Source organism: Athene cunicularia (assembly GCF_003259725.1).
Source record: "Athene cunicularia isolate RWA chromosome 5 unlocalized genomic scaffold, athCun1 chr5_part1, whole genome shotgun sequence".
Lineage (NCBI taxonomy): Eukaryota > Metazoa > Chordata > Aves > Strigiformes > Strigidae > Athene > Athene cunicularia.
In genome coordinates, this window is record NW_020799101.1 from 13928459 (window position 1) to 13953112 (window position 24654).

The 24654-nt window shown below is 43.4% G+C and overlaps 1 protein-coding gene across 1 annotated transcript in view; it reads left to right on the plus strand.

Moving 5' to 3' along the window:
* Positions 1 to 24654, plus strand: part of CCDC85C (coiled-coil domain containing 85C) — a 113787-nt gene that overhangs the window by 55957 nt on the left and 33176 nt on the right. Inside the window, exon 2 of the mRNA XM_026850104.1 lies at positions 12819 to 12895. Coding sequence (XP_026705905.1) covers positions 12819 to 12895 — 77 coding nt within the window. The remainder of the gene's footprint in view (positions 1 to 12818; positions 12896 to 24654) is intronic.

A 24654-nucleotide genomic window follows, 5' to 3' on the forward strand; every position in this document is an offset into this window, starting at 1 on the left:
CATGCATCTTGCTCATCATTTAGTCGAGAGCCCTTCCATGGCAGTACCAAGTGTGGGAATGAGGTTTGTTACGGTCCTGCCTGGTACGTAAACATCAGCCGTATCTAGATAAATGCTTTTCTCTGGAAAAAGACCAGCAATTTTTACCACCTTTGCTACCTTACACCTTTTTAGGCTCAGGGGGAGACATGGGGGCAGCCAGTGCTGGGGCTAAGGATGGGGTGTGGGGCAGCCTGGACCAGGGCAGGGGGGATAACGAATTCCTGGGCACACAGAGGCTGTTCAGTAAGCGTTGGGCTTTGGCGGGCCCCTGGGTGGAAGGACTTTGATCTGACTCCAGCTTTTTCCCACCGAGGCATCGCTTTTGAATGCTTTCCTGCTCTCTGCCTTGCCGTGAGCGGCAGACAAAGGCGAGGGGAGCGGGTAAAGGGGGGGGGGGGGCGCTGTTTACCCTCATCAGGAATGGTCGAGTGGCCCGAGTCAATAGAGCCTCTTTTTCATTAACCTAATCATTAGATTTTCTTGCTGCCAATTACATTTTTCCTGTTGGTGCTCAGAAGGGCATCGTTTGCATCTATGAGAAATTTTTTTATTAATAGGGGGCTTCCTGGACATGATGGGGGTATTTGAGGAATGGAAATTAAAGTTTAATTTCTCTCTGGATGGAAGAGGATTTCTGAGTTTTAATTATCAGGCAACTTGGATTCCTGATGGTTGAGGACTGCATTGGAAGGACTGGTTTCCATTGTGTGGAGTGGATAATTATGCAGCGCTCTCCCGGGCTCGCTGCGTTTATTGTCCAGAAGAATCTTCCCAAGGAAAGGGGGGGAGTAGATTTACAACCTAAAATGACTTTTCAGAGCTTGCAAAAGTTTCAAATTGACTTTTGCAAAGAAAGACTTTGGAAAATATTTAAGATGGTTTTATTTACCCTTTTAACAAAAAATCCCCCATCAATTAATCGGGTAATCTGCCTTTCCCCCCACAGGTTGCTTGGGAAGTAGTTTTGTAAACTCAGGAGAGCCCTTCTGCAGCTGGACTGCTTTGTGCTATCAGTTTCTAAGCAGGATTCCTTCGAAGGCAGTGAAAATTTCTGCATAAAACCTACTGGGCATAAAACCTACTGTATGTGCAATGTCAAATACAAGATTTACAGTCTTCTGAAATTTGGCAGTGCTTCTTACCTAGGAGGTAATCTATCCAGGAGAAAATGTTGAAAGATTCAAAGAAACAAAATTTCAAAACAAAACTCATTCACAACTGTTTTGTTTCACAAACTTCAGTAGAAACCTCAGTAAAGTATTGTCAAATATGGTGAAGCTTTTGCAATTGCATTAACCCTGCTAAATCTTTCAAGGGTGGGAGTAAATCTGCATGTGTTTGCGTGGGTTCGGATTTGGGGCAAATGTCCTGCACAGCTGTGGTCAGTGTGATGAGTTCAAAAAGAAGAATACCAATTGTAGATGTTTACTGTGTCTTCTTGCTGAGAGGTGGAGTGGCAGTAGTACAAAATAGAAACCAGGGAGCAGATTCTGTGATACACTTGCATTTATTCCAGTGGATTTGCAAGAGGACATCTGCAGCAGGGCAGCTGGGCATGCAAACACTTCAGATCTGCCTGTTTTTCAGAGCTTTCTGGCTGTGACAGTGGCAGAGGGCTCTGAACCCAGCTTGTCTTTCATTTGCAACTCCTTAGTTTCACTAGTGCAAACTCGAGTCTTTGGGATTCTGATAGCTACCTTCCTGTCTTGAAAGACCCTGTGGTTGTTTCGGGGAAGGTAGCAGCTTATTATGGGGGTTTCTGGACTATTAAAATAGTTTAGGCCAACCTGGCCTCTATTTCTCACATGTTCATTTTTCAGATTAGCACCTTTGTACTTTCTCTTGTGCTGTGCTGATACTCACAGACGTGGACACAGCAGTCTCTGTAGCCTTCTCCAGCCCATTCCTTTGTCACGGTGCCTGTGAGCCTTGACTGCAGTTGGACTGTCAGTGCTGCTGAGGTTGTTTCCTAACCCACATGGGTTCCTGGCATTCCCCAGCTTGTCTGCATTCACTGAGCTCCTCTTTTTTAAGCTCTTTGGCTAGAGACCATATGTTGTTACTATAGTCATACTGAGCCTCGTGCATGTTGGCCTTCTGTGATGTAGGACTGTGAATTTCTGTGGAAAAGCTGGAAATGATAACTCTTACAGATAAGCACTCTCTTTTGGGGGGTTAGTAACTCTTGAAATTCTAGGCTGTATTTTAAAAGATTCAACTGTTTCCAGTATAGCCTTTTCATTGCAAACATCCCATTTACTATCAGAGGGCCCTACTCCAGCACTTGTACTTCTCTACATGCTCTTGACAGCTCTGCTTTCTTCTTTGCCAGCTAAAGGTAGGACTTTCTGCAGGTGATGGGAAGCCAGGATGCATGGATGGTTTCAGATTATGGAAATCTGACATGCCAATCAAAGGCTGTTTAGTGATTTTATTTTTGCCTTCAAATAATTGTGGTGCTTGCTTTCTGGAATTTAAGTGAAATAACCATAGATTTTCTCATGTGATGTTTGGACAGGGTAGTTATGGAAAACAGAACGGATGAGCTCTTGGGATCACCTAACCCATCCTTTTGCCCCAAGGCAGACTCAGCTCTCCCTAAACTACTCCTGACAAATGTTTGTCTAACCTGCTCATAAAAGCCGTCATCAATGGCAGTTCCACCACCTCCCAAGATATTCTCTTCTACCCCTTAAATATCCCTATTATTAGAGAGCTTGCTCTTCCTGTGTGGACATAGAGAACAATGTATTCAATTAATCTTTTTTTGATGATCATTTACATATTTGAATCCATCTGTATTTGGTCTTTTTTTCTCCAGGCTAAACAATACGGATTCCTTCAAGCTCTCCTGCTAGATTATGCTTTCCACACTCTGATCCTCCTTATTTATCTCCTGAATTCCCTCCAGCTAGTCCACATGAGTCTTGAAGTGTGATGCTTAAAACTGGACAGAGATCCCTACTGAAGATCTGTAGTAGCATTGATGAAGGAGAATTATTTCCCCTGTTCATATACAGGGCTCTTGTTTCTGCATCTCGATATGATCCCACATAATGGTTTTGCCCCAGCAGGACATTGATTCATGCCCAGGTTTTGAATTGCAATAGCCTCAAAGATCCATTTTCACAGAACTGCTGTGCATGAGGAATTGAAAGATGCTGCCACAAAAGTTTAGGTTGAGCTTGGCAGAGGCTTTGAGTGTACCACACTAGCAATGAGATGGGCTTAGCCTTTAGTTAGTGTTGTAGTGACGGGCAGCGGCTGCCACAGCGGTAACCAAAGTCAGGTGGGAAGTGTTGGGTTTTGGAGTTGGGAGGGAGTGGATACAGGTGGAAATGAGTACAGCCTGTCTCCTTGGTTTCAGCGATTCTCCCCTGGGACTGTACCCTCTTGGTGACTTCTAGAGGTTGCAGTGTTTGTTGAGGTGTCTGCAAAAGGAGAGCGTGGAGCAAAGCGGGCTACTCTTTCTGGAGTATCCACAGCACCCCGAATGTTTTGAGTCCTTTGTAGCCAGTGGAAAGCCACTAATCGGCTTCAGGGCTTTTTTTTGACTAGGTCACGTGACAGTGCTATCAAAATTAAAGCAGCACGAGGAAGGAAAAGAGGCTTAAACAGCTGAGGGTGCCTGGCCGGTCATTTTAACCTTTTCATAATCATTAAAGCTGCAGAATCCCATTAGCAGTGAGTGACTTGCAGCTTCACTCCCCAAAGGAGGGCGGGTGACACAACTTTCTGTTCACTTCCACCTTTCCCCGAGGGAGAGTTTGTCACAAGTAGCTGGTAGGGCTCAAACTTCAAGCAGAGAGTCTGGCCATTTCTTCCTGTGCATCGAGGAGTCCATCACACCAATGAGAAGGAATCCATGGGTCTGTCAAAAGTGGAGGATTTATCCCTCTGTATCTAAAATTAAACTCCCATGGAAGGTCCTGCTTAGGCCATACTGTGGTAGATCAGCCCTTGCCCATCTGTGGCAGTAGTAGATAGGTACAGCATAAGGAAGAGTATGATGTTCTAGTTCACTGCCTTGCCACTGGTCAGTGGGCTGTGGCTTTACTATGCTTGGGACTGGTGACAGCAGCAGGTCCTGCACTGCTGCAGTGCAGCTCTGAAACAGGAAGCAATGCTTTTTGGATGGAGGTGTGTTGACTAAGGCACGAGGCAGTCAAAGAGCCTCCAGTTTGTTGTTACTCATCTTTTCCTCTCTTACAAGTTTTCATGAGCACAGCATCACATCCAGTAGTCAGTCTGATTTTTCCCTGTCCTTCCTCCAGCTTCTGCATCTTGTGTTTTCTCTCTTCATATCAGCTAGTAAGCACGGATAGAGAAGTGCTGGTACCACGGTGTCTGGAAGGGCAGATAGTTCTGAAAATGGCTTCTAAAAAGGACAAGGAAAACCTGAATTCTGCCTGGTGTCACTGAGCTGCGATGGGTGTTGCAGGTATTGCAGCACCCAGAACCGATCCAGAGAGCACCCACTCCCTTGGTTAGTGCAGGCTGCCATGTGCAGGGAACAAGAGTGCTGCAGTGGATGTAAATCAGCTTTCCTCTGTTCCATGTACACCAGTCAAGACTATCTGGCTGTGTGTGTCTTGGACATTAATATTTCTATCACTGTGTTTGCTTATTGCATCTAATTACAAGTCTGTCCACTCTTGCTTGAAAGCTCAGTCTGAGGCTGAACCTCAAAAAACTCACACTGATTGTTCTTGGAGTGATGCCCACAGTCAGGTATTAAAACAACTTGTAAGACAAACGCAGTTTTTTCCTTGCTTTTTTTACCTTCAAAATCCCTGGGGGATAGAAGGAAAGATCCCCCCAGGAAACCTGGTTGAACAGTAATAACTAATAATCAGGGCTGAGCTGATCTGTCATGCAGTCAGCGCATCACGTGGGGAGGCATCTGAACAGCCTGGTGAAGGTGCCATCCTCTGCAAGCAGGCTTACAAGGAGAGCTGTGGAAAGCCCATGAGAGCTGCAGCAGCACTGTCTGTCCTTGCCCACTCCCAGCAGCAGAAGAGCAGCTACTGGTTGTCCCCCTCAGGAGGGGGAAGTGTGGCATCAGACTATAAGTCTGGGAGGTGTTTTACCACCTTCCTGTTAAGCAGGTTTTACAAGTTGAGTAGGTAAGATAGCCTCAGATGCAAGTGATTTCCAGTTCTTCCTTGCTGTGCTGTGCTGGGGTAGAAGGACAAGATCGTAATGTAAAGGTCACCCAAGCAAGGAAGGAGAAACCAGTGGCCACTTTCTGATGGGTTGAGACAGCTCTCTGCCAGCTGCACTGCAGTACATGGGCACACACATGCACGCGCTCCTCCTTCCCTATCAGCCACCTCCTAATGAAATCCCGATAACATATCAGGAGCTCTTGAGCTCCTGTTGACAGTCATCGCAGTTGCGGGCAGATGTTTTGCTGTGTGCGGAGATGATGTCATGGCTGGAAGTCACAGTAGTGAACTGTAAAAGCTGAAGTCAGGAGAGACCTTATCAGACTGTTACAGACCAACTTTAGGCCGCTAAGCTCCCAGACAGGCCTAATGAACTGAAACTGAGTTGGGAACGTGTGGTTTTGACAAACTTCAGAGCTCATAGTTACAGGCTTGCTATGAAATGTTAATTAAATAGCTACAGTGACATATGTTCCATCCTGCTGGAGCAGCACTTTGCAACAGCACTGCCATGTCACCAGTGCCTAACCACTGGCTTGTGAGAGTTAAAAAAAGTGTATTAGTCTGAGACCAGATTTCTTTGTTATTTGTAATTCAACTGACAACACACTTCTCTGTTGTTCTGTCTAGTGTTTGAATACTTACTCTATACCTAAGCTGTCGCCTGCATCTTGAAAAATGAGGCCTGATGCTACCAGTCTTATTCAGACAGATGTTATCATGGGTGGCTTTGGATGCTAAATATGGGCCTTTTATTTATTTGTCATAGTCTAAGGCTGTGTCTAATCAGTATAAATACTGCAGTGCCTCAGCTGTGGAAATAACCAAGATTTGGCCTTACTTCTGTTTCTGTAAGTGCCCTTCTGCCACCTCTTTACCACTGCCTGGCAAAGTGCAGAGGAAACTACTCCCTCCACAATCCATGGTGAATGAGGTGGTGGGACAAGAGGTAGAGTAGGTTGGTATGGGTTTGCTTGCAGAATATCTTGCAAAGCTACAGAAGGCTGGGAGCTTCTGTCTGCCATAGACCTTCTTGTTGCATATTCTCTTACCACATCCCAAGGGAGGCCCCAAATTGTTCCCAATCTCCTGGAGAGGTGTGAGGATTGGGGTTAGCAGAGTATGGTAGTTTGGACCTGAGAGAAGAGAAGGAGGGTTTACGTCAGTGAGTTTCTTCACCTTACTGTTGAAATACTTCATTTGACTTCTACCTGCCTTTTGTCTGCAGACCTGCCCTCCCATCCAGTTACACACTTTCACAGCTGTGTTTAGTGATATGTTCAGCAGAGACTAGTTGGGTTGGAGCCTGGATGCCAGGCTGGAGAGCTGTCTTTGTTTAGTGGGGACAGGACCCAAGTCCCTCAGACACTGGCAGCATCCTCCAGGTTCTAGAATAAATGGCTTCTCCCTGAATCAGGGTGCAAGTCACTGCAGACCTGAGCTTGCCAAGGCAAAACAAGGAGCATACCCCGAAAGCCCTGGCAGCACCTGCAGAACTAAAGTAACTCAACAGTGGTTTTGCAGCTTCCCTACTCACATTTAAGCCATCTGCTGAGTTAAGCGTGATGTGAAAACTTGCCTCATGCTCCAGTCCAAAACAGGACATTGGGAACAGGGTTTGCGTCTAAGAGCAGAAACAATGGGGCTGCCTAGAAAAAACAAGGGGGTGGGTTTGTCCACCTCTCTCAATAATTTCCTTTAATGACAGTATATAAACAGATGTGATTTTGATCTGCTTCCCAGCTGCTCTGAAAGAGTAGTGTTGCCTTAATAAATCAACTTCTTTACAAGATGTAACCACTGGCCCATTTTTCAGCCTGCTTGTCTGTGTCAAGAAGCAAAACCAGCAGAGCAATACGAATCTGAAATATGGTGCAGAAGAGCAGAGGTGTGATAACAAAACTGCCAACAAACAGTGAAATATTTTATTGAGCACAGGTGAAGGCCTTTTTATGAGATCATCTTTGACGGAAGGGTATGAAGCGAAAAAATGTCAGCATCCCATCATGAGAAGGAGAAGGCGGCAGCTAGCCGCAAGGTGCAAGCCTGGCAGAGTATCACTCCTTCCTGCGTCTTTCCTCCCTGGGTTTGTATTTGGGAGAATCCCTTTAGGGATGCTGCTTTTTTTGAGAAGAGGAATAGCTTTGTTTGCAGGACATTGACAAAATATAGCTGTGCTTTACTGTCTTAAATCATGCTTAATAAAAGTAGCTCCTAGGGAAAAATTGCAGAGGGAGGCAGCAGGTGTCCAGTCTTGTTGCTAGAGGTGCAGGGCATCTCTGTGAGACACACAGGGACAGTGCTGGAGTGGAGCACCATGCTCCTGACCTGCCAGGACACTGCGTAACCCCCTCTTTGCAGCAGACATCAAACCCCAGTGGGATGCTGTGGAAGAGGACTAAGGCACCTCTGGTGGCTCAAGTCTGCTTGTGCCGAGTTGTTCTGTTTTGCCCAGGCTGGGTGTAGGGACTGTCCTGCTGTGAGTGAGTCCCATTGGAGGGCTCCCAACAGCTTCCTCCTCTCATGGGCATCTACATTAACTTTTTCTTGCATCTCTGCTGTGAACCACCCTAAGTAAAGAGATTGCATTTTTTCCTGATACTCATTTAAGTGCTAAGGCCTCATTATGAAAAGGTCTTAAATAAATGTGTTTTGATCCCAACCATGTAGCTACCATGCAAACCTCTGCTCTGTGTGCTTGTGGTTTGGAGAAATGACATACAAGGAAAAAAAACCATTCCTTTTGCTACTGTCAAAATAAATGTATAATTCATTGTATTTACTGCTCTTGACAGATTCCTCTGAAATCTCAGATGAGAATCGGAAAGGCTCCAGTGTCTCCAAGTGTCTTTTAAGATGACACTGTTCTGTGCTCTGCAGGCTGAAAGATTGTTTTGATTGTTAAAACAGTTTCTAATTTATGTTTTAAAAAGCTTCAGGAGCCAGGCAGTTCCCTGCTCTCTCAGAGGCCATTGAGTTAAAACAAGGTAGAGTGATTTGTCTTGCCTCAATTTAGCTGTAATGAGTATTAAGTGGTTTATCTATGTGGAGAAAAGTTACTCAGCTAGATTACATCCAAGTTGAATTACACCCTGTTCCAGATGGAGTATATTTTTTAAGACAGTAAATCTTGAGGAGGGTGGATAATAACAGTAATGGTCCTTCCTGGGATAGACTGCAATGCTTCTACCTCTTGTGGAGATAATGTGTGGAGCTGCATCCAATTAGTTTTTCAAAGGCTTTGTAAAGAAATGCAACTTCAGGTTTTACGGCTCTGTGAACAATTTTGCTTGAATCATTTACATTGTGCAAGTGAACGATGGCTAATGGTGATTATGGTTTTCATCCATTTTGCTGTTGTGTGTAGCAGCCTGGCAGGGCATGATGCCAACTCTCTCCCCGACTTCTTCTTCTGCACCAAGTGTGATGGCTGAGACAGGGAGGGTGTTGGGTGGGAGGTGAGATGTTTTGGTGGGAAATTCCTTCCCTCTGTTGCCGTCTGGTCCACCAAGGAACCCATTGCTCATGCAGCTGGTGCTTACGTCCCTGAGCAGTAACTGGACGAGGATGTTGGCCCCACAGGCATCCCAGGCAGCACAAGTGCCAGAGTATCCAAAAAGCTTATCCTTGGCCATGATCCTTTTGTGCTTCCCTGATACCTTACCTCCTCTTCACTGTGCCACACTTCTGCAGAGCCAGGTCTGGGAGCTGCTGGTGCCACCAAGGAGAGTGCATTTGGGCTGGTGAAGGTAGAGCAGTCCTCACATCTGGCAGCAGGCTTTGACAAGGCAATAAGTACCATTAAATTAATTTATAATGAAGGGGATGAGGGGGCCTGAGCTGTCAGTGCTTCGGCTCTCTGCCTCTCCTGGGTGGGTCAGTGGGGCCGTCCTTGGCCCATGGCTCTGGGGGAGGCAGGAGAGGAGGGAAACTCAGTGATAAGAGGAAGGTCAGAGGCAGAAAAATGTTGGGAATGTGTTTCTTGATTTAATGCGGGAGAGACCCAGGCTGGGGTTTCTCTGCTCAGCCCAGCAGTGTTACTGCCCGCTGTTATGAGAGTTACGGGATTTTTTTAAACTTGAGACCAAGATGCCAGTGTCTTGTCTGACACCTACCTCAACACAGGCAAGTCCAGAAGATGAAGGTGATGCATCTCTGAGGGCACAGTGAGGATAGTAGCTCTGAGCACTCTCAGCCTTTGCCTGAGATGGAGCATCTTCTGCTGACAAAACAACTCATTTGCTTTTTTCTTTTTTTTTATCCTCATACATTTTATGTTGTTGTGTAGTGTTTTCTGGCTAAGGTCAGACATTGAACATGGCTTTGGGGTTGGACAGTGGTGTTTGAAGAATTCTGCAAGTTTCAGAGCAGGCATTCAAGACTGTGGGTAGCAGTGGTGTACATTAGCTCCTGGGGATGCACAGCTTGCCTTCTGAGTAGTACTTGTTTTGTTGCAAGGGATATGAAACCAAAGTGTGGAAATAATTCTCTCTGCATTTCCTTTTTGTTGGCAACCATGCTCTGTTCTTTCCACCAACCAACCAGTCAGTCCTTGGAGCATTCAAGGGCCTGAACACAACAGCTTCTACCTCACAATTCATCAGCTTAATCTTAATTTTGTGTAGCTGTTAGCAGTGTGGGCACCCACCACTCGCACATGTTGAAGAGCTTGCCCATGAGGTTCAGGTTGCCAGCCTCCACCTTGGGTAACTTCCCACTGTGCTTGAGTGCAGAGCTGCTGGAGAGGACCTCCTGCAGTTTCTCTGCCCTCCATGGGCACAGAACTGTGATAAAGGGCTTGTTTGCATCAGAAATAGTTCCCATAAGCATTTGGTTTTGGTTGCTGTTCTTTGCAGACAACATGGTGTGGTGATCCACAATATAAACAGTAGTTATAAGAGAGTACAAAGGTGAGGGGGGCACTGCATACAGCAGGCTCCCTGCCGCTTGGAAAACAGGCTTGGACTACTAATGGGCAACAGGCTTAGTCAATACTGTGGTTCTTGTGCAGCCTGTGTTTGTTATGAGCATCACATTGAGATCTTCTTTAGCATTGTCTAGCATTTTTACACTTGTTTATGCAAGTGTTGCTGTCTGGGCAATTTAGGCACACAGAGACTGTGCTCAATCCAGAGGTGTATCTCTGATTTCCAGGTAGGCATGAATTGAGCCTCTCCTTTGACACTGCTTTGAATCCTTCCTTGGAGTTGCTTTGAAAGCCCTGACACTTTGAGATAAAAATCAGGATCTGCTGTATCAGGATCACTGCATTCATTGTGTGGAGGCACTCAGCTCTGCTGCTGCCCTGGCAGCATGTGGGTACTGGTGAAGCTGGACGGAAGGACAATTCATCTGACCAGATCTACCGATGAAGGCTGTCGTATTTAACAAACCAGTGGAAATGGTGGAGTCTCTGGTTGCCTTCAGACAGATCTGGAGACTGTTCTGGGAACTGTTTAACCGAATGGGTATTACTGGACTGAATTTAGGGGTATATTAAAGCACGGTGGTCTGGGGCACAGAGGAAGTCAGACCGGAGGGTCTGTGGTCCTCCTGGCTTTGTATTTGAATTTCAGACTCCCCTCTCACCTCGCTGGAAGACAGATTCATTACTAATTCAGTAAGTTTTCAAACTGGTGCTGAAATCTTGCTGACTTAAGCACCGATCTGCAGCATTATACTCATCACATTTTGATATGCATGACTAAATTCATGATGCTGTGAGGCAGGAGGCCTTTGTGGGGAAGGTGCTATGGATTGATCCTGTGACCTACTTGGTTTGCCCTCTTCTCTAACCTGGAGACTCCTCCCCTGTTGGGATAGTTGGTGGGCAGAGAAAGTTTGTGGTCCTGCAGCTGAAGATAGTATTGCTGTGAACCTTACCACCACTTAAACTGCTCACTGAACTTACATAGCTTCCTACAGTGTCTTCTTAACCTTTTTCATGATGACTCGTTTGGATTTCCTGGGTTTGGACAAAGCACAATTCAAACAAAAAAGTGAGCATGTTTCCTCTGAGAGTGTTTGTGCTTTAGATGGGCACTTGACTCTGATCTGTCCTGCTGTTCCTTTATGTGTGGTTTGGCACTTGTCTGTGGCAGCACTTTTTCAAGCATATTCCAATTTTTCTCTTGAACGGTCAAAGCGCTCTCAGTGATTAGCTGTAGCTTGCACGCTAGCTCTTCTGCTAAACTGCCCCCAGAGTGGCCAAGAAGCAGCATTCAGGCTTGTGCCGACTGCGTTTGGCAGCTACTGGCAAAGGCAAAGATAAGCTGTTTAGTGCAGTGCCAGCCTAAACCTTGCTTGTGTGCCTGGGCATGCGTCTGTGTGCGCAGAGATGCAGCCAGTGGTGCCTGCTAACCATGGCGGGCTGATCCTGCAAGGTGCTGGCACTCAGCGACGTGCACCGGCATTGGCATGGTTGTGTGAATGCCCGGTTCCTCGCTGATTCACGCACAGCAAGCAGTCCTGTGGCTTTTGCAGTCATGCTGTAATAAATGAAATGATGTAAAATATAACTCCATTTTGCATTTGTGTGGAAAGTGTTGAGTTTTTTTATATGCTTAAGCTGCAAAACTCTCTCCCCATTTTCCTCCCGCTGTAACAGCTTACAGCCTCTGTGACCAAAATTACAAGTGGAGGAGAAATTTTGCAAACATCCAGATGGATGGGAGGAACTATTGCAAACTGCTAAGCTATAATGAAAATGGAGAAAAGGTTTTCCCAGGTTCCTTTATTTTCTTCCCTGTGAAACATGCAAATGAGTTGCTTCAAAGCATGTTTCAAAACAAAAACCAGATGTTTTGGAGAGCAGTAAGCCACCCACAGAGCTCTCCAGCAAGTTATCTTCTACACCAGGTCACCCTGTCTGGTGTTGCTGTCTTACTGCAATGTTAAACTGGCCATTACATTCCTTCAGGTTGAATATTACCATTTTATGTGAGGTTATTCTGTATTTTATTGTCCTGGTAATTTTTCTGTTTAGTTTCACGGGCTTTCACTAGAAAAAACAGATGTCCTGCGTCGGCACTTGTGTGCATCAGGATGTGTACATGCTGCATCTCTGTGGCCTTGCTGTATACACTTCTTGCCCTTCTACAGTGCTGGGAGTTCTGGCAATTCTACCTCCTTGTAGAGCTGTGCTAGCAGCTTATTTCTGTGAGTTTTTCAGTTGTTTTTGAAAGAACGCGGCACGTGTGTGGAAGGGTTGTTTATTCAAACCTAAAAGGAAACATCTTGTTCTGTTATGAAGTGTTCTGGTGCATTTTAGATGAATGAGAATGACTTTCAAAGCTAGGAAAATTTTTCAAAGCTAGGAAAAAAACTTTTATAAAATTATAAACTACACTATTTCAACCTCACTTTCCTTCTGTACCCCCAACCAGGTGGCACTGATACAGATTCACAGAAGATGTTGCTGTTGCTGAATCTCAGCTTTTTAGTAAAAAAGCCTTTGGCAGAATCCCCTCCTTACCCTATAGACTTGGGATTTTATTTGTTAGGTCTTTCCCAAACTTGTCTTCCACAGAGTGGGCAAACATATCGCTGTCTGACAGTACTTGCCTGTAACACAAGAAGCTTCAACATATTTTTTTTCTTTTCCTAAAGATTCGTCTTCCAACTATATCAGGCAACTTGAAACAAAAGTGAAACTGCTGGAGGATGACAACAAGCTTCTTTCCCAGGTAAGTTTTTTATTGCCTAATAGGTATTAATGTAGCTCGGTTCTCCTGTTTCCATATAGTTGTGTCTGCCCACTTGAATGCACAAGGGCTTTCAGTGGACATCCTACCAGAGGAGAGCATAATGGTCTTTTCATATCAACCCCCACTGATAGAATTTGGTCTCCTTTTGTTTAAAAAAAAAAAAAAAAGAGGAAAAAAACCCAACCCTCTGTTATTGTCTGTGTGTATTTTGGAGATGCATTAATGCCTCCCTGCAGAACACCTTGATCCACCGCTGCTGTTGGGGATGCTGTGAGGGTCTGGCGCTGCCTGTGCCCCTGCTGTAGGATTTTGTCTTGCTTGCCCATTTACATTGACTTTTATCTTGTTGAAAGAGGAGGCTGTAGTCAAAGGACAGCCTTGGGAATAGTTTTGTGCATTGCTGGCTCCCAGCTTTTTTTTAAGATCATGCTTAAAGCCCAACAGACCTCTCTAAACTGTCACTTTTTCCTTGCATCTGTCCTTCAAAGTCTATTCCACGTGCCTTTGGCTTTTGATCACTCCTGCTGCTTACCTATCTGTATATAGCAACATCAAGCAGAGGGAAGAAAAGAGTCATTCTGTCTGGGATGTCCCCTGGATCCCCCATAAAACACAGCACTTGGTATAAACAGGGACAGCTTTGCCAAATTCAGTGAAACACTGTCTATTTAAACCATCGGAAGAGTTACCCTTTTTGTCTTATTCTTTGCATTCTTTCACTGTTGTATGTTCTACCTCCCTGGCATTTAAAAGTTTTTTTCTATTCTTTGCTTCTTACTTCAAGCACTGAGTTTCACAGTCATTTTGTTCCAGGTTCTTTCCAATAGTAAGGACAGGAAATAAAAAAACTTGCTCTTAATTATTTTTTCTTTTAAATACCTTTTTGCCAGTTTATGTTTTGCAGTTCTTTACATTTCACTAAGTCTGAAGATAAACTGCTTCAGGATCATGTTTCTAAAACATTACTGTTCTTTTTTTAAAAAAAGGCTCTATGTGTTCTGAAATTTCAGTAACATGATTTTGTCAAACCTTACTTTTACGGAAATACACATTTTTACTGGACTCTGAGCTTTCTTTAGAGATTACCCCAAATTTCCAGTGTAGTCATGGGCATTGCTAGCCATGAAACAAAACTCACAGAGCACCAAAGGCTTAAAACCCCAAAAGGGTTCTCAACAGCTGATGAGTGGCTTCATGTATTAATCAATTGCTAATTTAATTTTAACTCCCTCCATCTTTTTCCCAACCTGCGAGTGAGCTGGTGGCAGTCGAAACCCCGAGACTGTTTAATTGGAGCTATTGATGGGCAGTTGGGATGCACATGGGTTCGGGGACAGACTCAATGTGCCCTTGGCCCAGCTTTGTCCTGCCACAACTGAGCACGTGACTCCACCAGATCTACCTTATGAGGTCAAAAAGATGTGGTTGGTAATTAATGGGTGGTGAATTAATAGGGGCTGAATAGCTGCCCAGGCTTATTGCATCAGGAGGATGAAGCCCAGTTAGTCTGGGGGTGCATGAGCCTGAAGCAGCCCCATGCATCAGCCCTTCACCTTCGTGATGTCCTGAGTGGGAAGGCTGTGCTTTTTCCTCCATGTACACAACTGTCCTCAGGTGTCCTCACCTTTTAGGCTGTGTCACTACAAATACTTGAATCCAGGAGGGAGGGAAATGATCTTAAAATCATCTGTGCTTAAAATCTGTGCTCTGGAGAAGGCCAGCCGCCTCCCCCGCAGCAGCAGGCGCTGCTGCCAGCCTGGCTGTGACGTTCTGTGCAGCCCTGTGCGATGTCTTAATGGCCCTCCAAAAAGGCCAGGATCCAACCTATTTTAGGTCACGCTCAGGAAATAATCTCTTTTTATTGTAAGCAGGGAGACAGCTGTTCTTAGGGCAACAGGAGAAGTGTTGAAGCTACCATGGTCTGGGTAAACTCCCTGGGAATACTGAGCTGCATCACCTCCAAATCTGTCATGCTACAGACCTAGATTTAGATTTTTTCTCTTCCAGTGAGAAAGATGAGGAAAATCTTTATAGTCACAAACTGACATGCATATGTACATGTTGCTCACAGCACTTTCCTGGAAAAGTATAATCCACTTACTGAATTCTTAACTTGCTTCATCTGATTGGAAAGTGTTTAGCTGTTACCATGCGGATCTTGGGATAAGACTAGTCAAAAAGGATCCTGGCAAATTTTCTCCTGTTTTTAAAGTTGCCAGGTGATCCTGGCTGTTTGAACCCTGCAATGGCAAACTGGCTTGTCAACACCAAAGTCACATTTTAACTCAGCTTGGCTTTCTCCCTGGGAGTATTGACATTGCAATAATATTTGCAGTCTGGTGTCAAGAAGTTCTATCACCAGCATGCTGAGGAGCGATGAAACCTGACGTCCTAAGTAACAAACAGTGCCTGTGCATTAAAGGATTAACAAATCAGTGGTGGTTATGGAAGTCTTCTTGGCTTCTCTCCAGGTGCCAAACATAGAGCTGAAATAGTGCTTCATCCAGAGAAACCCGAGAAGGCCGGTGCTGGCAATGATACTGCAAGCTTTACAGGAGGATTTATATTAGTGGACAGTGACACAATGCCCTTTGCTAACTGGTCCATCCTGAGCAAGATTTGTTGCTTTATCTTCTTCGGCATCTAGGGTGTGAAGCTATGCTAAGAAGTGGTGTCTTTCTACCACCTTCGGGCATGGAATTAAGTTGGTTCAGGGGTTCCCAGCCTGCACTTTTTCTTCTGCTTCCTGACATCTCCTTTCTCCATAAGCACTTGAGAAAAAAATTTCAGTGGGAGAGGTGAGAGCTTTCCAGCCCATGGCGAGGTGGCCACATGCGTTACCTGCAGCACAGGTGTGCTGGGATTCACACTTATGTTTTTTCTGGTGACTCATTTGAACATAATAATGGAGAGAGCTTTTCTTCCCCTTGGGAGATCAAGAAGTACCATCTCACAAGCCACACTTTGCAGTGGGAGGAAAGTAAATGGAGAAGTGGATGTTATTTATGATAGCTGTATATGGATTTTTTTGGTTTTGGCTTCTGCTTTCTAGGGAAGAAGATGTGTATTTCTAGTTTGGAAATGAGCTGCTGACATTGCTAACCCATCCGTAATCATCGCTTTTCCCTTTCTCTGAGGAGAAATGACTCCAGTTATACACCTTTCTTTGACTCAGGATTACACTATAATGTTTTGCTGGCATGGCTGTGTTAACTACAAAGTCATGCTCTTGGATGGCATCACTGTTCTGGCAAAATCCCTGGCAGCAATTCTGACAACACACAGCTTTTGTTGTCCTGGTTTATATCAGCTGGAGAGATGCTGTAGAGAATGCCGCTACCAGAAAGTGCTGGTAGTCGTCTGTGCTGTCAGCACAGTGGCAAAGACCCTGCAGAGCAGGTGGGGACCTCAGCGCCCTGGGATTGATGGTGTCAGCCTTTCTCACAAGTGTAGCTGATTTCTGGAAATTTTAGTCAAGATGAACATAAGCTCTGATAAATGTTTGGTGTTGGCTTTGGAGAGCTTCACAGGCATCACTTTTATAATCTCAAATTCTCTAGGGAAGACATGCACTAAGTTCTGCTGTGTGCATGTAGTTCATCTATGCAACATCACGTGGGAGAAGTCTTGGTTTTCCTCTTTGTTGTTGTGTGGAGTGCCCAGGAGAGCTGATGCTAACCTCTCTTTCACGGTGTCTGGTTGACTAGATGAAGGTACCTTCCATATTACTAAGATATAACCCTTTAGATGGAGACCATATTTGCTTTCCGTTCTCCTGCGCTGAAAGTGTCCAAGCAGAAAATAGATCCCTTAAGCTACCTCACACTGCCACTTAAAACTGAAAATGAATTTGTAGTTACTCCCTTTCCCCTCAAAAATAGAGAAACCTCTGTTTCTGAGCTTCAGGAGCTCCAAAGGTCGTTTTTGGTTAGTGTTATAACTAACTAACAAATGGAGTGCATACATTTTAGAGATAATAACAGGGACAAACTTCTGGCCATTCTTTCACATTATTTTGCATTTGTAGCTGACTGTACAATGGCAAAGATTGGACACTTTTATCTAAACTTGAAGTTCACAGGCCTCATCACCCTGTTCTCTCCATAACTAAGTCCTGTGCACTGTGGCCTGGCTGTCAGGGCTTCTTTTGGTTTATAGTCTGTGCTGAGCTGTGTGTGACTTTTCCCTTCAGAACAGGAATGCTAGAGGCATTTTACTACTCAGAGATGTCTAGGGCATGTTGCCCACCTTTGTTTCAAAAAGCCCAGTTTTAAACAGAGCAGATGTATTGGGCAGGCAAGACTCTGAGTAACTGGATGTTTGACAATGAGGTCCTGATGCATCTTTCAGGGAAAATTTCAGATTCCCCTGGTGCAGAGCAGAAATAAAAAAAATTCTTCTCCAGGGAGTGGACAAGCCTTGGGATTTATGAGGAACAGCAGTGTGTTTAATTAAAATTGCCAGATAGAATTCATATTACCAGCAGTTAACAGCATTTCAGTATCTGCCTGCTAGCTGACTGGGATTTAGAGTATCCTTGGAAGATCTTAGAGTGTCCTTGGAAGGTCTTGAAAACTGTGCTTAGTCTTAATTTTAAGAAATTACATGCTTCACCTGTATTAAAAGAATGCAGCTGTACAGATTGTAAAATGTTAGTAAATAATGCCTGTAAATGCTGCTATTATAACAGAGTGGAGGTTTTTGAACTAGGAGCTTCCATGGTAAGGGCATCTACAGGCTCACTCAGTTCTTCTTAGGGAAAAGTGAGCTTGGCACAAACATGCACTCAGCAGTCAGTTTCTAACATATTGCTTTGAAAATGAGGGATAAAAACTGGACCCCGGGACTGAAGAGAGCCTGAGAATCATTAGTACTGTGAGGAACAAAGATGTAAATGCCATTTAGTGGAGAGCTTGATCTCTTCCTGAAGAGCAAAGGATGGAGGAGAAGAAGAAATTGTCCACAATGTGCTGGCTGGCTCCGGGAGAGTTAAAGTACAATTTCCTCTGTTGTTTTATTATCAGTCACTTTTGTGCCAAGTCTTCCATTAACAGTTCCTGCTTGTGGAGTTGCCTCTTGACCCTCAGAGTTGCTACAGGGTCTTAATGTTTGGGCCCCTCCTTGAACTGCAGCTCTGGAGTTTTGTTGTGAGGCCATGACTTGCACCGCGAGTGTTGCACATGCTCACCACAAGCGGCCCAAAATTACAAACCCATCTAATTTTTGCAAAGTCTACCCACTATTTGTGTGTGAGGAGGATAAGTATAATTGCTTTAATTTAAGGTCTCACAAGGGAAACTGGATTTTTTTGTAACAGAGAGCAACTCAGACATGAAAGATTTCCAGTGCGTTTGGTCTTCATTTAAATTCAGAATACTGAACGGGACATGCCCTAGGTTACTATATTACCATTTTTTATGTGCTGTTTAAATGTTTAGCTGCATATTAATTTTAACTAATCAAAAAGGAGATGCCTATGTAGGGCCTCATCCAAATATTCCTTTCAAGTCAACGGTGAGACTTTCTTTAGGACTCCGTGCATTTTTGAGTACAGTTCACGCAGAACCAGATTTTCATGAGACCTTCTCTCATGATCACTCTCCAAACTTCGATTTAGGCCTCTAATTGCATTGTATTGCTTACATCTGTAAATGCAAAAATGTTAACAGAATCCCTGAAATGTAGCTTCCTTAGCTGTGGCAAGCAGAAGCTTACAGAAAACATAACATGCAAACCCAATCTGTGTCCACGTGTGTTTCATTTCAACTCCTTTAATGAATGAAAATGACAAGACTGATCTGACAAATTTGCTATCAAACAAGTGGACTTACATTATTGTTTACTTAAATCTTATTTACTGAATAAAATGTTTTTTCCCCCCAAGTAAGACATGTACAGTTTTATAAGAGCAATTCAAAGACGTCTCAAACTTGCATCCAAAATATTTTCACGCCCTTTAAGACAATGGATTTCTTTCTCTTGACTCTGGACATTACGGTCTTGAGGTGCTACCTACCAAAATAAATATTCTCTTGATATTCACCTCCCCGTCATGGGTAGGAGCACATCTAAAAAGCAGCAGTATCAATGACAGAAATGAGCTTCTGCAGCTTGCAATGAAATCTGGATTGTGTACTGTGTGTTCTGGGGCTTGTCACCTGTGGAATGAAGGGATTTTATGAGAATGTCACCTGGCACATAAACAGAGTTCCCCAAAAACCTAGGAAATGTAATTCAAGAAGTTCTGAATCCAGAAGTTGAATAACAGACAGAAACATTCAGTGCTTATTGAATCTTAGGAATTTGAGGCGATCATGTAATTTCTTGAATCTTAACTTATAATTTTTGAAGGACTGGAGCTGAATTTCTGTGTGAGAGTGTGAGTGTGAGAGACGCACACATGCAAAGCTCCGCCATGCCCCATTTGTTTCTGTTGTGGGTAAGCAAGAACATTGGTTTTAATGAGGCTCAGTTTAACCTCCAGCTGTGAGATGCAGGATTAGTCATATCCTATGCTTAACCAGCTTTGTAATAATTTTACTAGATTCCACTTTTCTCTGTATTTGAGGACAGGGTCAGGAAAAAACCTCTTAATTGAAGTTAGATCAGGCTAGGAAGCAGCAGTATTTTGTGTCTTTGTAACAGGTAGAGACATTCAAGGTACACAGATTCTCAGTGGTCAGTCCATCTGAGGACAGAAAAAATGTTTTAAGGGGAAACTAAAGCAGAAATAGAGCTTAAAAACAGATTTTTACAATAAGTTTGGTGCCAAATTCAAGACCAGCTCAAGAAAAATTTGGTGTCTGATATCTGAAAACAACTTGGGGAAGCATGGGAGAGATGTTAATCATTCATTGCTCTTAAAAAAAGAGGCTTTACCTGAAACTGTAAATTTGTGACAAAGTTTTCAGTTCTGTTTTGCTTTTCATGAAGCCGAAAATGCAGATTTAAATCTTTATACAAGACTTCTAAAGACTATTTAAACTATCTCATAAAAATTAAGACTGGCTGTAACTGATTCTTCTTGACTATTTGAGTCCTGGTTCAGCAGGGAGCTTTGAACATCTAAGTGTTCCTCCAGAAGAGAGGGGCTGGAGTGTCCATCCTGCCCTGAGCACTTCAGAAGAAGAGAGAGAAGGCCAGCAGAGCATTAGTTACAGCCTGCAAGGGACTTTTTCTGATTTATGAGGAAGGGATTCAGATCTTTGCCTTCCTCATTACTAGGTCCCTTGTTTTATGGGATATGGGGAGTGCCTTGAAGGCAGCCTCAGTGGTGTTTGGCTGTGGCTGAGCTTTTGGGAGGAGGTGCAGTGGTTCCCTCTGGCCTCATTGCCTGGAGTGCAGTTGACAGGAGAAAATGAAAGGTGACTTCTGGGGATGTCCAGTCAGTTTATACATGTGTTTAATACTGCATCCACATCTACATCTACTTGCTTGGTGGAACTGGGGCAGCATTCCTTAGCTGATTTTGATGCTAATGAGCCATGGATGGGCTCCATTAGTCTGAGACTCCTAAACTCATTGCTTACACCGGCTACACTGAATGTCAATGGTTATAGCTCCATTTGGCTTTGTTGACTATTGAGCTGCATTTCTATTTGGGTTATAGGCTGTGATGCTTGAATCTCAGCTGTGCCAGCCCATATTCTCTCTTGATCAGAGCCTGCCAGTTGTGTGATTATAATTATATACTTCAATTTGGTTTGAGCCGATTATCTGAGTCTCTCATGAGTTATGGGGTTGATCTTTCTCTGCTGATCTAAAACAAGAGGAAAAAAAACAGACACTCTTAAATATTAAGGGTGTATTGAAGTTCCCTACCTCAGTTGCTAAGAGAAGGGAGAAGTTTGAAACTTGCACTGCTTTTATTACCTGTACCCCACTGAGATACTAATAAAAATATTTTTCCAAGGGTTGTTTTACATGGCAAAATCTGCTAAGCCTCTTACAGACTGTCTCCTGCTATTTATTAAGCCTCTCCCAAAGTGTTGGCTCCACTGACAATAGAGAATTCCAGTTTTCACCATTGCAACCAGATAAAATCTGCTGGTTTGCCCCTCTAGCTTGTATGAATACAGCTCATGATATGAGGGGAAAGTCAGAGTATAGGCAGAAGTGGGGATGCTCATTCCTGCATTGTGTTTGCGAAGGGCTGCGATCCAGCCGTGGCACAACGTCCAAATGCATCCTTACAGCTCCCTGTGCTGCTGCTGTACAAGGGCTGTGCACCTCATTCTCAGGGTTGTACCATTTCCAGTTCCACATGAACAACTGAAAATGGTTTTACTGATGAAACAGGCTGAGGTTGTTCTTGTGACCTTCTGGCTGAATACTGGAGAAGAAATTGGGACAGTAGGTGTCTTAGCAGACCATCGTCTGCTAAAGCCTTTGTCACCAGTCAAAGGAGTGATCCCTGAATGTGATGCATGTACAACAGGGATATGAACCCATGTAAAGGAATTTAATCTCTCCTGTTACAGAAATCTCATATTATTACATGACATGGAAGATGTTAAATAGTTTTAATCTCATCCCTTAATTTTTTTCTCTTATTTGCAGTATTCTTTCAAAATCAAATACGTTGATTTTTATTGCACTCTCATGTGTGTAATTTCTAGCTTGCCTGATAAATGCCATTGAAGCTAATGGGACTCTTCACATATACTTAAAGTCAGATATGTGCTTTGCTGAGCTTATTTTTGTTTGAATATGTCTTGTAGTGACAACTGCAATTATTGAACCTTAATTCAATTATTTTCTAGCTTCACACAGTGAAGTCACCCATCCCTCAACTTCCTGGTGCATGAGACCCTAAAACATGGATTAATGAAATAAAGAGGAAATCTTTGTGCAAGGTTGTGTGGTAGGGGATATTCGCTGGGGCACAAGGCTGCCTGAAAGGGCCACTTGTGTAGTGCTGAGGTCATGAGAAACCAGGGCCATTGCCCTGGTGCCCCTGTGGGAGCTGTGCAAGTCAGGTTCTTTAAGCATCTCCTTCATGTTGTCTGAGATGTATTTCGGCTTTGCTTTACCTTGGCAAAATATTGCTGCTCTGCTGGACTTACTAAGGGTATCTTGGGCCAGGTCATTCTTACAGAGTGGTGTGTTCTGATAGTGCCATTGAACTCCATAGGTATGGTAAAATGTCTGTAGTTGTGGAGAGGAAGGTGATCAAGCTTTATCAACTGTTTGTGGGGTCACCATGCTCTGAATCGGTCTAGTAAGATGTTAATGTTTGTGCAGATAATAATGGGTTCTGCAGGACTTCATAAATATGGGAAAAGGGGTTGAAGTTCAAGTAATACTATCTTGTCAAGTGCTGCATGTAAGACCAGCTGGTTTTGGTCATCTGTGGTAAAGACAGTTTTTTCCAAGATGATAAAGTAACTTTTTTTCTGTTAAGTTTCCAAATGTGTAATGTTCTTCTGTTTCCTTCTAGCTGGCTGACTGCAACAGCTTGCCACGAAATTTCAGTAAGGTAGAGAGAGTTAATGCATCCACAAACAGCTTCTTGGATCTGGGGGCTGCCGTTTAATATTGCTGCTGGTTGTTTGGGGCTCTGATTGCTTGTTCTTTCACATGCTAATGTTGGTGATTTCCATTTTTTAATCATCTGAATGTATTAAATATGCCCCTAATTATTTTTTATTTCCCTTCTGTACTTGTGCAGAAGACATTTGGTTAGTAATATCTGAGTTTTGACCAACTTCAAATCAAAGCCGTTTACCTACATGAAGAGGAGTTGGTACTCTCAGCTAAATTGATGCAGGAAATAACAGGAAAAGATTTTGAGCTAAACCTTCCATTTAATTACCCAGTTGCAAACAATGAGTTGTTGAGTGTCAAAATTGAGGAAGTTTCAATTACTGGAACAATTATGGTGTAGAAAATTGTTGCTGGTAGGTTTAAGAATTTATATTATGGTGACAGGCAAGTAATTCAGGTAATGGGTGGTACAGGAGTCCACAAAGATGAAGGCAGCCTGACCCGGTGGGCTGAAATAAAATGTTCGTTCTTTTTCTCTTCACATCTAAACATCTATAATCAAAAGCCAAGGCCTCAGCAGAGTTTTCCATCTAACATCCAAGATTTATGGGCTAAAACTAGAAGGTGAAGTAAGAATGACAATTTTTTCATATAGCCTTTTTTTCATATAGAGAATTACCCAGATCATAAGCCCAAATCCTTATGGTCTTACATGGTCAGGATGGGATGCTTGTAAAAAGGTAGAGTAGCTGCTCAAAAATGGAAATTGCTTGTCTCTCTCAGGGCTGGGTGATGGTGTGGCATGTTCATTTGTCCAAAGAAAATCTTCTGAACTGGTGTCAATAAGGGTATCTTCTATTGCCAATATTGAGTTCCTTTCTTTCCATCTAGTTGCGTTTCATGTTAAGATACATAATTTCTTCTAAAGCTGTGTTGAATAGCAGATATAATATTAATACATTTAAGTAGTGCAGTGTGTAATCTGCTGTCTCTTGAGCTTAGTGCCAGTGGGTCTGCGTTGTAGGAAAATGAAGCTGATTATTATAAAGCCTCTGAAATAACAGTCCTGTGGGAAGTCTGCTGTCGGTGGCTCACGTATGCTTGATTCTGGACACATTTTTCCATCCCTTTTATAAAGGGACTCCCCAGAGGCAAGCAAAAAATGGATTTGTAGGACATCTGCCCTTTGAATTGTTGCTTGTTTTCTTTAAAAAACATGTCATGTGGACCAGGAGAGGAAGTTTTCACAATGCAGGAGGTTGCAAATGAGTTACAAAGAAGTGAAGAGAGCAGCATCTCAGGTGCTCAGTACTCCTCAGGTGTCACCAGGGCTGTCCCTCCTGGTTCCCACCACGAAGCAGAAGGATGTAGGTCTCTAGCAGCAATTCATCACATGTGCCAGGCCTCTACGGGTGCCTTGGCATGGGATGCCCGTGTATAGACACCGAAATTGCTCTAAGGTGACCCCACAGACTGTGGGGAGAGAGGAAGCTGTGACTCTTTGTAAGGGCTTTAATAATTCTGCAGAGCACAGGGTCAAACTGATAATTTATGATTAACTGTATTTTTTATTTTAACTTCTGTTCAGTCTTCAGCTGTTACAACTTATGTGAAAGGAGAAAATAGTGTTTTCAATTAAAGGCTACTTATGTAACAGCCCTGTTTTGAATGCTAATTCATGAATTACTGGAAGCTGGCAATGTCGCTTTTTAATTTTCCTCAGTCACTTCAGCACATAATTCTAATTGAAATAGTTCTCTTTTTTCCTAATCTCTTTCATAAATGCTGAGAAATATCTGTCAAGTAAATTTCTGTCTTTCTGTATTTAATTTCTGTTAAGAATGATCCATTTTGTTGCATCAAAGCGTTTTAGAATTAAATCCTTGTCTTTTTTTCTCCCTTCCAGCAGAAGTAACACTGAAGGGTAACAGAAAAGATAATTTGTCTAAATTGTCTATAAGTTTTCAACACTTTATCTTCACAGTGGGTTCAACATGGCCACAGGACTGATCTGACTTTACTGGACAGAAATGGAAAGGAAAATAAATGTTTCTTCATAGTACTTTGACCTTAAAATACCACAAACACCATCCATCTTCTTGTGTTATTTGTGTTATTTTCAAATTGAATCACTCAGCACATCAGGTCAAAAAGTCAGAGGCCACCATTTCTTCTCCCTGCTGGCAGGATAGAAAGCTTTGATAGGAACATGTGTTTGCTGATTTTTTAAAAAAAAAAAAAAAAAAAAAAAA